This window comes from Aristolochia californica, unplaced genomic scaffold (genome assembly GCF_029961685.1).
Source record: "Aristolochia californica isolate CCGP_79_NKW_82.1479 unplaced genomic scaffold, dmAriCali1.0.hap1 SCAF_10, whole genome shotgun sequence".
Classification (NCBI taxonomy): Eukaryota; Viridiplantae; Streptophyta; class Magnoliopsida; order Piperales; family Aristolochiaceae; genus Aristolochia; species Aristolochia californica.
In genome coordinates this window covers 27,745,467-27,758,472 of record NW_027181771.1, presented here as the reverse complement: position 1 = coordinate 27,758,472, position 13,006 = coordinate 27,745,467, and the positions used below count along the sequence as shown (strand labels likewise).

Below are 13,006 nucleotides of genomic sequence, written 5' to 3'. Positions count from 1 at the left end.
AGTGAGGTATATAGGGTAAAAGAAGTTTTTAATTTTCATTCTACAAATGAAAATATTTTCATTAGGACAATGGTTAGTAGAATGAAAGAGAAATTTGAGAAGAATTGGGGTGAATGCAACTTGTTGATGGATGTTGCTTCGGTTGTGGATCCAATGGTCAAATTAAGATTGATCGAAATGTGTTTTCCAGAGATATATTTCGAGGAGGAAATTACAATAGATATAAAATTAGTTCGACGGACCTTATGTGAGATTTATGATGAATATATATCCATATATAATGTGGAGATTAGTAATGAAGAGATTGCTTCAAGTATTAGCTCTACAGGTGTTTCCACAAGTCGTAGGTCACATTCTTCATCAAGTTCAGTTTGGTCAAAGTTTATGACTTATGTGAAACAAGTGGAAGTAGTAAATTCACCAAAGTCAGAATAGGAAAATTATCTTGAAGAAGGTGTGTATTTGTGAGGAAACTTCACAATATGTTTTTTATGGTTTAGAACGGTTGAAAGTGAATAATTTGAAATTTCAGGTATTATCTAAGATGGTAACAAATATTCTTGTAATTCCCATATCTATAGTAGCTTCAAAATCTACCTTTAGTGCTAGTGGTAGAGTAATAGACCCATATCTTTCTTCTTTGGCACCAAATACAGATCAAACTATGATTTTCCTCATGCAAACGAGAACTTAATATATTCTTTTCTAGCAAGAAGAGAAAGAGTTAGAATTTATAAATTTATATTAGATTTATAGTTTTTATTTGGGTGATTGTAAATTGATATTGATATTTTATTTAAATTTTTGTGTTCTCTTTTTGCATAATACTATGCAGTGTTTATGAACAATTTTATGCAGGGTTTATGTACAGAGGTCATCCCCAATTTTAAGTAAAATTTATGCATAATTTTATATACAGTTCATTTGACATGTATTTTATGTAAAATTTTAAATGTAGGTTGGAGCTCGAAGTCAGTTAAAATTATTGGACTCAAGCTCGATTAATTTTAGGTTTGGGGTTTGGTTCAGTTCGAGCTCAATTTTGAAATATTTAAATCAAACCTAATTCGAACATACGTAGGTTCAAGCTCGACTCGATTCGATGTCACCCCTACGAGGGGAGGAGGGCAAGGTGGTGCCATCCCCCTCTCCTCTCTGGATTGTGAGAGCTAAAACTCTCCCCTGGTGTACAACCCAGTTGATCAGACTAGTTGACTAGATCACCGGTTGAACCAGCCAACCCAACATGGTCAACCTAGTTTTGATCAGCTTCTTGGTCTTACACATTTTAGGAGTGTCTAGACATTATGACAAATACAAGCTAAAAGTTGAAAGCATTAGTGTGCAGAAAAATTAAAGTATTTTAAAAGTCGGTCTACATTTGACAAATAAATCCTAAACGTCAGAATGTCTTTAATGGTCGCTGATTGGCTCAGATCAGAACTGGTTTTGATCCGGACGTACTCGATGTCGGTATTGAAGACATTTAAGATGTTCTAATGACTTATCATCGTCTTACCAGGGTTTGGTAAAAGAGAAAACAAAAATGTTACCTCATGTAAGTTGATTCATTTTACTATCGTGTTTGGTTCGCACTGCTATTTAGGCAAAATGACGGATTCGCACTGAAATACAAGGTTACTTAACATTGTGGCCAGAGTAGTTGGCTCGTCATTAATGTTTTATTTTGAATAGTCTCAGATACGGATCTTTCAAACTCTTGAAAGATGAAAGAGTCCTAATTAAGCAATCGTTTTTACTGCTTTTGAAATCCATCTTCTTCTACAAATTAGACCTGCAAGACCAATGTTTCCGTGAAGTGACTGCTTCTGGTTCAGCAGTTCTTATCTTCATTGGAAACAACAAGTGATTGCTCCATATGTCGTTCAACTTGTCCTTTTCTTTATGTTAGTTTCGTGCAAGTAAAAGAGACCAGATACTTAGATCAGCAGAACAGCCTCGACGTTTCCTGTGTAGGGCCATCGTTTGCATGTTTGCCATTAACAAGAAACTGTATATGGCTCAAAATCTATCAGATTAGGAATAGTAAATCCAAAACAAACGTAATCTATCTCCTATAACTGTCCGATGTTTATTATGATCCTTGAACCTATTTTGCTGTTTATCACAAAAATGTTGCTTGCTTGCAAGATTTGACGAATTCACGAACTCCAGGGTAAACCCAGATGTTATTTTCTGCAGCGGTCTTCTTTTGTATCTGCTGCGGACGCAGATGTCTCTCCAACCACAACCAGCATTTCAAAATCTTGGAAGGTTGATTCGGTGGTTCACCTTGCTCAGTTTCCATGGCTACCACTGCTCTACCATTTGCACTACTGTGCCTCTTACTCATTTCCCCTAAGCTCCTATGTGCAGAGCCTGCTAACTTCACCTGGCACTACGACTTTTACGTATGAATGTCATTTGTTAATAATCACTTGCAGCATCAAGGAAATTCTATCCTTTCTTTCTTCTCCTCTTCTTCTTCTTCTTCTTTTTCTTTAATTTTGTGATTTGTTTGCTGTAGATTGGGTTCCAAAACTTGACAAGGTTGTGCCGAACCAAGACTTTAATTACAGTCAACGGGAAGTTCCCTGGGCCGCCAATCTTCGCCAGAGAGGGTGATAGAGTTGTTGTCAAAGTCACTAACTCCGTCAAAAACAATATCAGCCTACACTGGTACAAAACCCGTCATTCTCCCTTCCTCTAGTCTGTAATGTTGCTCGAAAGTCTCTTATGTATCATACCAATCTGTGTTGTTTTTCTGAAATGACGGGGAGATTTGTTGGGAGAGAACAGGCACGGCATTCGGCAGCTGCGAACGGCATGGTATGATGGACCTTCGTTTGTGACTCAGTGCCCATTCGAACTGGGCAGAGCTTCGTCTACAACTTCACCATCATCGGCCAACGAGGAACTCTATTTTGGCATGCACACACCTCCTGGCTGCGCTCCACTGTGTATGGACCTCTTAAGATCGGCGTTCCTTACCCCTTTCCCGACCCCCTACAGGGGAGTTACCATCTTCTTAGATAATAAAGATCACATCTTTGCAAGATCAAGATGACCTTTGGGTTTCTCCCACCAAGTACCAATTTTTTTGTTGGATATGAATAATGAATCGCAGGGGAGTGGTGGCATGCAGACCCTGAAGCTGTGGTTCGCCAAGCTCTCCAGACAGGTGGGGCACCTAATGTCTCCAATGCGTACACCATTAATGGACTGCCGGGGCTTTCGTACAACTGTTCAGAGAAAGGCATATATGCTTCCTACAAGATAAAATTCATATTCTTGTTCCTGCATATTGAAATGGGAATTTTACCAAAATAACAATTTGAAATAACTTATTTCTGAAAACAACGACGGTATCAACTTATTTACAAAAATACTGAACTTTGACCAGTCCACTGTATATGTGGAGAGTCAAATGCAACATGTAAGCTTTGACTGTTTACACGTCACCATGTCATCAGTGTGATACCGTAGATTAACACATCGCTGCCACGTCATTATAGTTGACACATATTCTGCCATGTCAGCTGCCACGTCATTACATGATAAAATTTTGAATAAATTTTAAAAAAATCAAATACACTTTTTATTACCTTATATCTAAAATAATAAATTATTTAAAAAATTAATAAATAATTAAAAAATTAACTCTTACTTATTTAACACCATTTAATATCAATTAAAATATTTATTAATTAAAAAAATTATCGTTACACTTTTTATTTCTTCATATTTTAAAAAATAAAATAAAATAAGTAAATTAGATTTTAAATATTTATAAATTAAAAAAAATACAAAAAAAATTATTTTGGAGTTTAAAAATACAATTTATTTGTATAACTTTTATCACCTTATTTACACAATAATAATGTTTAAAAATTTTAAATATTTATAAATAGAAAAAATCTAACTCTTACCCATTTATTATGGATTTAAAATATTTATAAATTTAAAAAATCTTACTCTTAAGTCTTACCCATATATTATCGATTTAAAATATTTAAAAAATTAAAAAATATACAAAAAAGTTATTTTAGAGTTTAAAAATACAATTTATTTGTATACTTTTTTATCACCTTATTTACAAAATAATAATATTTAAAAATTTTAAATATTTATAAATATAAATAATCTAACTCTTACCCATTTACTATGGATTTAAAATATTTATAAATATAAAAATTTTTACTTTTAACTCTTACCCATATATTATCCATTTAAATCATTTATAAATTAAAAAAATATACAAAAAAGTTGTTTTAGTGTTTAAAAATATAATTTATTTGTATATTTTTAATCACCTTATTTATAAAAATAATAAATTATTAAAATATATTATTTAATTAAAAATCTTACAAAACTTTACAATAATTTTAATTTGACAGAAATTTCATTAACATAAAATCAGAAATTAAACAGTAAATCACAAAAAAATCAATACAGTAATTAAACACCTAAATACAAATCAACATTATAATTAAATACAACAATTAGATTCAATTAACAAAAACCCTAAAAAATAACCCTCCTAAATCGGCTTCTGAAATTCAAATTCGGGTTTGGAGGGTGAGTAGGGCTTCGATTTTGAGAGAAAGGGCGGCGAGAGAGTGAAATGATAGGGTATTAAGAGAGGGGGCGGTGAGAGGATGAACAGAGGGGAACAGAGAAGAAGAACGAGAGATGAGGCTAAGACGAAGAGAGAGCGGTTGAGAGGGGGGCGTCGAGGGCGAGGCCGAGCGGCGGCAACAAGAGCGAGGGCGAGAGGAGAGGAGAGGAGATAGATCGAGGAAGAAACATTAGAACAAAAAAAATATAAAGGAGGGCTTACGTGGAGTGAGCTGACATGCCGAGAGATGATGGGGCAAAGAGGGAAATTGATAATGATGTGTCAGATGACATGTCAAATGAAGTGTAAAAATAATGATGTGGCAGCCCATGTGTTCAACTACCATACCGCACGGATGAGGTATCGACACATAAGCAGTCAAAGCTTACGTGTCGCTTTTGACTGTCCACATGTACAGTGGACTGGTTAAAGTTCGGTAGTTTTGCAAATAAGTTGAGGTCGTCGTTGTTTTCATAAATAAGTTTTTTCAAACTGGTATTTTAGTAAAAAGCCCTATTGAAATATGTGGTTTGGTATTCTTAATATTCTACCTGGTCCATCGTTCAGATACGTTCAGGCTGAGAGTGAAGCCCGGGAAGACTTACCTGCTCCGTATCGTCAACGCTGCACTCAACGAAGATCTCTTCTTCCGTATAGCCGGCCATACCTTGAGAGTTGTAGAAGCTGATGCTATCTACATGAAGCCATTCGATACAGAAACCATTCTCTTAGCGCCAGGCCAGACCACCAATGATGGTCTCCTTAACACAAAAACCGACAACCCTAAAAATGCCACCTTTCTCATGATGGCAGGACCTTATTCAACCCTTCCCGGCATCTTCAACAACTTAACGACCACCGGAACTCTGGAGTACATAAATCCTTCTTCTCCCAGTGTAGTTTTGGTATCAACAAAGCATCCCTCATCAAGCCAACTCTTCCAGCTTTCAATGACACTTTCTTGGCTTCGACAATATCAAAGAAGCATCGCAGCCTGGCCACAGCTGAGTACCCCTGTAATGTCCCCCAACATGTGGACAAAGAATTCTTCATGACGGTAAGCCTTGGCACGGCCAAGTGCCCAAGTAACCAGACTTGTCAAGGGCCAAATGGCACCAAATTCGCAGCTTCCATGAACAACGTCTCGTACATGCAGCCAACAATATCGCTGCTGGAGGCCTACTTTTTTGGGAAATCGAAGGGGGTCTACACCGTGGATTTCCCAACTGACCCTCCCTTCCCGTTCAATTATATGGGTTCCCCTCCAAACAACACACAGGTGAGCAGCGGCACAAAGGCGATACTGCTTCCGTTCAATTGCAATGTGCAGGTGGTGTTGCAGGATACTGGCATCATTGGAGCGGAAGCCACCCTATCCATCTTCATGGTTTCAACTTCTTTGTGGTTGGGGAAGGCGTCGGTAACTACGACCCAGAAAGGGACCCACCCAACTTCAAACTGGTCGACCCGGCGGAGAGAAATACCGCTGGAGTCCCCGCCGGAGGTTGGGTGGCCATCCGCTTCCGTGCGGATAATCCAGGTTAGTCACGAGTAACGAATCCAGTTGATTTGATCTTCGTAGACGGTTGACCGAAGACTTTATTGACTACCGTGGATTAATTTACAGGTGTTTGGTTTATGCATTGCCACTTGGACGGCCACACGAGCTGGGGATTGGATATGGCGTGGATTGTGATGGATGGGGAGCTGCCTCATCAGAAACTGCTGCCTCCCCCCTCGGATCTTCCCAAGTGCTGATCCCTCTCTTCTTCCCATTTATGATGATGATATGACCATCATGCTATGAGCATGGATGCTGTGAGAATATACTATACCATAAGTTTTATATTGATGTGCTCTGTATGACAACATGTGAACATGGATACAAATGCTTTGGGGCCAGATCAACGGTTGTCATTCATCGCCTGAATAGAAGCTTCCCAAGTATGTACGGCAAACCTACAAGTAATCTCAGCCTTATAAAAGAGGGCCACTTAATACTAGCGGAGAGGATGACGTGTAATATCCAGGAGTACACACCTACTACATGTAACTGACAGACTTAAGAAGCAATACACGAGTAATAATGTGATTGAGGGGAAGTTGAGGTTGAGGAAAAGGATTGTGGGTTCATCTGGATGAAGTGAGTTGCTAAGTCGTTCTCTGACCTCGGAGGATCTCTAGAATACTGGCCCACGCCAACCGACACGTCGCACTCCTGTCTATATTTTTTTCGAGCTACCAAACTTGGAGATGAGACGGTCATTGAGCGTGTTCATGGCTTGGTTAGAAAGGCTTACTGTTGAGGTAACACATGAACGTCCCTTCCGACGAGGGCATCTTGCCTTCCGACGAACTCCAGTTTTATTTTAGGGAATTTTATTAAACTATCTATTTAAAAAAAAATATCAAAGAGGATGTTGATATTTGCAAATATCAGAGACTTGGGGGTTGCAAAAAGTAATACTCAGTGCTATGAGACAGATTATAAAGAGACTTTCTCTCTAGTTTCAAAACTAAACTCGGTACGTATCATCTTCTTTATTGTTGTTAACTCATCCTGGCCAGTATATCAGCTAGATGTCAAAAATACATCTTTAAATGGTGATATACACAAAGAAATTCATATGGTCCAACCACCAGGATATGTGGTCGAGGGGGAGTCCGTTTGCCGGTTAAATAAATCTTTATATGGGCTTAAAAATTCCCCTCGGGCCTGGTTTGATAAATTTAATCAAACGCTTCTACGATTTGGGTTTCATGGGTGTTTGGTTGATCACTCAGTATATGTTAAAGATATTATCAAAGGGAAGATATTATTGGTCGTGTATGTTGATGATATTATATTGACTTGGAATGATACTCATAGTATACAAGAAGTGAAGAATATGATATGTTAAGAGTTCAAGACTAAAGATTTGGGTAAGCTCAAATATTTTCTTGGTATAAAAGTCCTTTAGTTAAACCATGGAATAGTATTGTCTCAAATAAAATACGTTGGATCTTCTTGAAGAAACGGGTATGAAGGGTTGTAGACAAGTTGATACACCTATGGATGCGAATGAAAAATTGTGTGCCACAACTAGAGAAGATGTTGACACTGGAAAATATCAAAGACTTGTGGGAAAATTGATCTATCTCATGGAAAATTAAAAAAGAACTTAAATCAATAATAAAAGGGGGAAAAAGGCGAGCTTACGTGCCAGACTAGATGGCCGATGATGTGTAAAATGACATGGAATTAGTTCCTTCGAGTGATGAGGTGGCACCACATAGGCGGTCAAATATGACAAGGCAAGCTGGACTTACAAGTTGGCAATTGACTGGTCAAAGTTGGGGTATTTTTAAAATTAATTTAAAAATTGGTTAATTTAAGAAATTGGTTAACTACCACCAGATTGTTGGAACCTGGAACTGAAGTAAAATTGTGGACATGTACTGTGAGATGTAAACGTCTTCTGCAGTTACATCAGGGGTTGGAATTGCAGAAAAAAAAGCATTTTTTCGGCTGGTAGATGGAGGAAGTAGTTGCCCGTTGGTTCCTTCATCTTAATAGGAAATGTAAATTATACATTTTTTAGAGTAAGAGTAAGAGTAGTAGGACGATCAACCAGTTTCAAGTCCTATTCATCCTGCGATCTTGCTAGATGATAACTTGGTAACCGAAAAAAGAAATCATTTTTGGTTCAAGGATTACCTCAAGAAATCAGAAAAGGAAGCTGGAGCAGAAAAATAAAATATTTGACTTTAATGGCACTCTACAGTTAACACATGACCAACAACCTCACGAACACAAAAACCCCTCATCAGTTTTTTAATCAAACATCCGTTCGACCAACTCGACCCTCTTTTCTATATAAACATTACACACAGGGGAGAGCTTCGTTGCCACCCATTAGTTCTTCTCTTTGTTCAACAAAGTAGAGAAGGAAGAAATGGGCGGCATTCTTCTGCTTGCTCTTACTAGTTTGTGCCTGTTGTCGGAGCTTCTGTGTGCTGAAGCAGGCATTACGCGACATTACAAGTTCAACGTAATCGAATTTTTGTTTATGAAGGAGGCAATTCCTTTTGCTAATGTAGCTCTACGGATAGTGTTGTGCTGAATTCGTTCACTTTCGTTCTGTGCAGATTCAACTGCAGAATGTGACACGCCTGTGCCGTACCAAGACGATACCCACCATTAATGGCCAGTTCCCGGGACCTAAAATCGTAGCTAGGGAGGGAGATAATGTGGTTATTAAGGTGGTAAACCATATTCAGAGCAATATGTCCATCCATTGGTATGAAACTCTTTTAACCTTTTCAATCTCCTCCATCGTTAGTTTTTCTTTCCAATCCTGTCTAAGCTTCTGAGTTGAGTTTTTATGACAGGCATGGGATACGGCAACTTCAAACTGGATGGGCAGATGGCCCTGCTTATATAACGCAATGCCCTATACAAACTGGTCAAACCTATGTCTACAACTTCACTGTTACAGGCCAAAGAGGAACTCTCTTTTGGCATGCCCACATCTCGTGGCTCCGTTCCACCATCTATGGCCCCATTCTCATTCTTCCTGCGCGCGGTGTTCCTTACCCGTTTACTAAGCCACACAAGGAGATTCCCATCATCTTTGGTAAGGAAAACTACATTTAAATGTAGATGGCAGGAAATATGAACCGGTTAATCAATTGTGCTACCCAAATTGGATTACTTTCAGGAGAATGGTTCAAGGCGGACACTGAAGCTATAATCAAGCAGGCTCTCCAGACAGGTGGAGGTCCTAATGTCTCTGAAGCTTACACAATCAATGGACTTCCTGGGCCTACCTACAACTGCTCAGCTAAAGGTTAGGTTTCCTAACTGCTGCAATGGCAACTCATGTTCTCGGAAAATGTTTTCTTGTGTTTTCCACCATAATAATGACTGTGTTTCCTTTTGTTGGCTTCTGCATCCAGATACTTTCAAGCTCAGTGTCGAGCCAGGAAAAACTTATCTTCTTCGCTTCATCAATGCTGCACTCAACGACGAGCTCTTCTTTAGCATCGCAAACCATAGCCTTACAGTTGTAGAAGCTGACGCAGTTTATGTGAAGCCATTTGAGACGGAGACCCTCCTCTTAACTCCTGGTCAAACCACCAATGTGCTCCTAAATACAAAGTCGGAGTACCCAAATGCTACCTTTCTAATGGCTGCCAAACCCTATGTGACTGGACAAGGCACCTTTGATAATTCAACGACCGCCGGACTGCTCGAATATAAGCACCCTCACTCTTCTGTGGGCGTTAGGATGAAGAAACTTCCCCTCTTCAAACCTACACTACCGGCTCTTAACGATACTACCTTTGCTGCCAACTTTAGCAGAAAGTTTCGTAGCCTAGCCAATGCCCAGTTCCCGGCCAACGTGCCCCAGACAGTTGACAAGAAGTTCTTCTTCACCATCGGCCTAGGCACAGATCCTTGCCCTAAAAACCAGACCTGTCAAGGACCCAATGGCACCAAATTTGCAGCTTCTATCAACAACATCTCGTTCGTCCAACCAACAACTGCACTCCTGCAATCTCATTTCTTTGGCCAATCTTTCGGAGTGTACAAGACAGACTTCCCTAAGGACCCAACGACTCCCTTCAACTACACGGGTACACCACCCAACAACACCATGGTCAACAATGGCACTAAAGTGGTGGTGCTTTCTTTCAACACAAGCGTTGAGTTGGTGCTTCAAGACACCAGTATTCTGGGTGCTGAGAGCCATCCTCTCCATCTCCACGGTTTCAATTTCTTCGTAGTGGGGCAAGGCTTCGGAAACTTCGACCCTAGGAAGGACCCTTCCAAGTACAATCTCGTCGACCCTGTTGAACGGAACACTGTTGGAATTCCTTCGGGCGGTTGGCTAGCTATTCGCTTCCGAGCAGACAATCCAGGTTAGTATTAACAAGCGACCGATCTTCTTCATGGGTGTGGTGTCTTCAAGGAAGTATGACATAACTCTATTAAAGCTTCGCTGGAATGACTACAGGTGTATGGTTCATGCATTGTCATCTGGAGGTTCACACCAGCTGGGGCTTGAAGATGGCATGGCTGGTTTTGGACGGAGAACTGCCGAACCAGAAACTGCCACCTCCTCCTGCCGATCTTCCCAAGTGTTGAAAGGTTGAGAGACAGTAGTAATTGGATTGATTTTTAACTTATTTCTTGATTTGCAGTTCTGCTAGCTTGTTTTATGGCCCTTGTTCGGTTAGAAGAGAAGAGAAGAGGAGAAGTTGCTGACGAGGAATTCCTAAACGTGCTGCGGCTGTGCATAACATTCTGGAAGAGAGTAATCTTTACGTCATATTTGATGATGAATGTAACTCAATTTTTTCTTACGTCTCTTATGTTAATAAAAGATGAATCGTTTCTTCATTCCAGCTCCTGTGTTTCTGATTTTCTTTGTTCAAAAGCAAAGAAGTGTTTCAAAGAAAGTGTTTCACAAACGCCTACACTCGAAGCAATTATCACTCTGGGAGAGGAACTTTTTAACAAATATGGTCGAAATATTTCATGGACAATGAAGCTTTGGCAAGTCTCCAAGCTTGTTTCTTCAATTGTTTTTACAAGGGCTAATAATTTTCTAAATTACGGAAGACGAACCTCTGCTTTAGTGACCTACCGGTTGGTTTCAATAGCCAATCCTCTGTAGCTTTAACTTGGGCTAAAAGATATAAAATTCAGATTTCGACGAGCAGCCAACAGTGCCTTTAAATAAGTGGCAAATTAATTCTTATCTTGACTTTTACTACATTCGAGCTGATGACTATTAGCTACTTCTGGCACTGAAAAGTCACCGGTTAGGAGCTAAAATCTGCAAAAATTAAAAAAAAAAAATTGCTTCTTATTGAAGCAACCAATTGCTTTGTATATTTATTGCATTTTATGTCGAGGCATTTTTATGTAAGAATCGTGATTTTACATCTTTTCATCAAAGAATCGTAATTTATACACAAATTTATCACACTAGTAGAAATACTCCAAAACCTACGATTATGAGGAAAACCATTGGATGTATTGACCAATAGTTAACGGTTAATGAATAATTGTCGGTGATACTACCATAATAATCACAGTTTCGAAAAATCATCGTGGTATGGGAAAATAGTCATGGTTTGATAAAAACCATTTTCCCACAAATTTCCCCAGTTTCATAATATAAAAGTGTCTTTTCTCCCCATGAATTAAAGTTTTCACCGGGAAAACTACTCCCTTTGAGCGGAAAATTTTCTTGGGAATTACTTCTCCTAGCATAATTTTAAATTCGTTGAAAGAATGTCATCTGTGGTAATGCATTTATAATTCTCTAGGAAAGGTAACATTTTTCTCAACGACTTTTGCGATACGCTCAGAGAAGTATTTCAGTCAATGAATTGAAGTTTTCTAGCAGAAATCACTTTTCTTGTAATGTTTATATATTTTTATATATTTATGAGAATATATGAATCCGTTGAATAACAAAGGTCTAGGTAAGACATGCCACTTTATATCATGGTCATTAATTGTTCTTTTATGTTAGATTTTGAGTTGTAATGGCACATTTTTTGGAATCAATCCAAACTAGATTAGTCTGATGGAAAAGACTTTTTTCAACCCATTGGAAAGAGTTTTTTTTTTTCTACCCATGGAAAACACTTTTACTCTTTCAAAAAGGATGTAATAAGGGTAGGGCATGTAATGTAATGAAAGAACTTCTTGTCAGTAAAACAATGTTAGATGTGTACATTTGTATCAGGACCTGACCTAGATAAATTTGTGGAATAAATGTGGGTTCTCCGATGTAAATTAATATTAACATTAATCCTGATTGGTAGTATCTTTGGGTAACACCGAGAGTCCCCATGATATCGAGGTTTAGTATGTATTTGGCAGCCTATCGACATTACTTTATGACTTGATCTATCAACATTACATTATATATTTAAATTTATTTTATAAAGTCACATTAGAATTTAAATTTGGGCTGGATAATGTCTTCATCAATGTTACCTGTATCGTTGTGGTGGTTGCACTAAACATTACAAGATATTTCACTTATCTCATACTAATCTATTTGTGTTTTATATAAAGGTTGTATCTGATTTGTCACTAAGAAAGAGAGTTAGCTCGTGCTAATTGGCCAAAAAAAAAAAAAAAAAAACCCTTGAAAACCTAATTCCTGCAACCTACTTACCTTGAAAAACTTTCAACAAAATCTACCCTCCCTCCGAGGAACCTGAATCAGTTTTTTTCTTCTCCCGAATGGCTTGTTTGCTATTGTTTCTAGATGAATCAAGCCTATTGAAGAGTCATAGCTTTTACCATTATGATGTAGCTTCTTGCATTAGGACATGAGTGAGTGTTTGGCTATTTGTTTGGCTATCATGGCTCTTGAGTCA

General features: G+C 38.4%; 1 protein-coding gene and 1 pseudogene across 1 annotated transcript; both read left to right on the top strand.

Moving 5' to 3' along the window:
- The first annotated feature begins 2,306 nt into the window (after positions 1-2,306).
- Positions 2,307-6,376, top strand: LOC137943023 (laccase-4-like; annotated as a pseudogene).
- A 2,087-nt stretch (positions 6,377-8,463) lies between these two features.
- LOC137941777 (laccase-17-like) lies at positions 8,464-10,981 on the top strand. Its single transcript, XM_068787359.1, has 6 exons — positions 8,464-8,649; positions 8,747-8,898; positions 8,990-9,234; positions 9,319-9,447; positions 9,557-10,522; positions 10,618-10,981. Exons 1-6 carry the CDS (start codon positions 8,554-8,556, stop codon positions 10,746-10,748), a joined length of 1,719 nt encoding a protein of 572 aa, XP_068643460.1. The 5' UTR covers positions 8,464-8,553; the 3' UTR covers positions 10,749-10,981.
- Positions 10,982-13,006: the final 2,025 nt, after the last annotated feature.

Bases quoted from the DNA above. Each gene is read 5' to 3' on its own strand.
- LOC137941777 (XM_068787359.1), top strand. From the start codon at position 8,554: ATGGGCGGCATTCTTCTGCTTGCTCTTACTAGTTTGTGCCTGTTGTCG. The intron at 8,650-8,746 runs GTAATCGAATTT...CGTTCTGTGCAG, and splicing joins CGCGACATTACAAGTTCAAC to ATTCAACTGCAGAATGTGAC. The intron at 9,235-9,318 runs GTAAGGAAAACT...GATTACTTTCAG, and splicing joins GGAGATTCCCATCATCTTTG to GAGAATGGTTCAAGGCGGAC.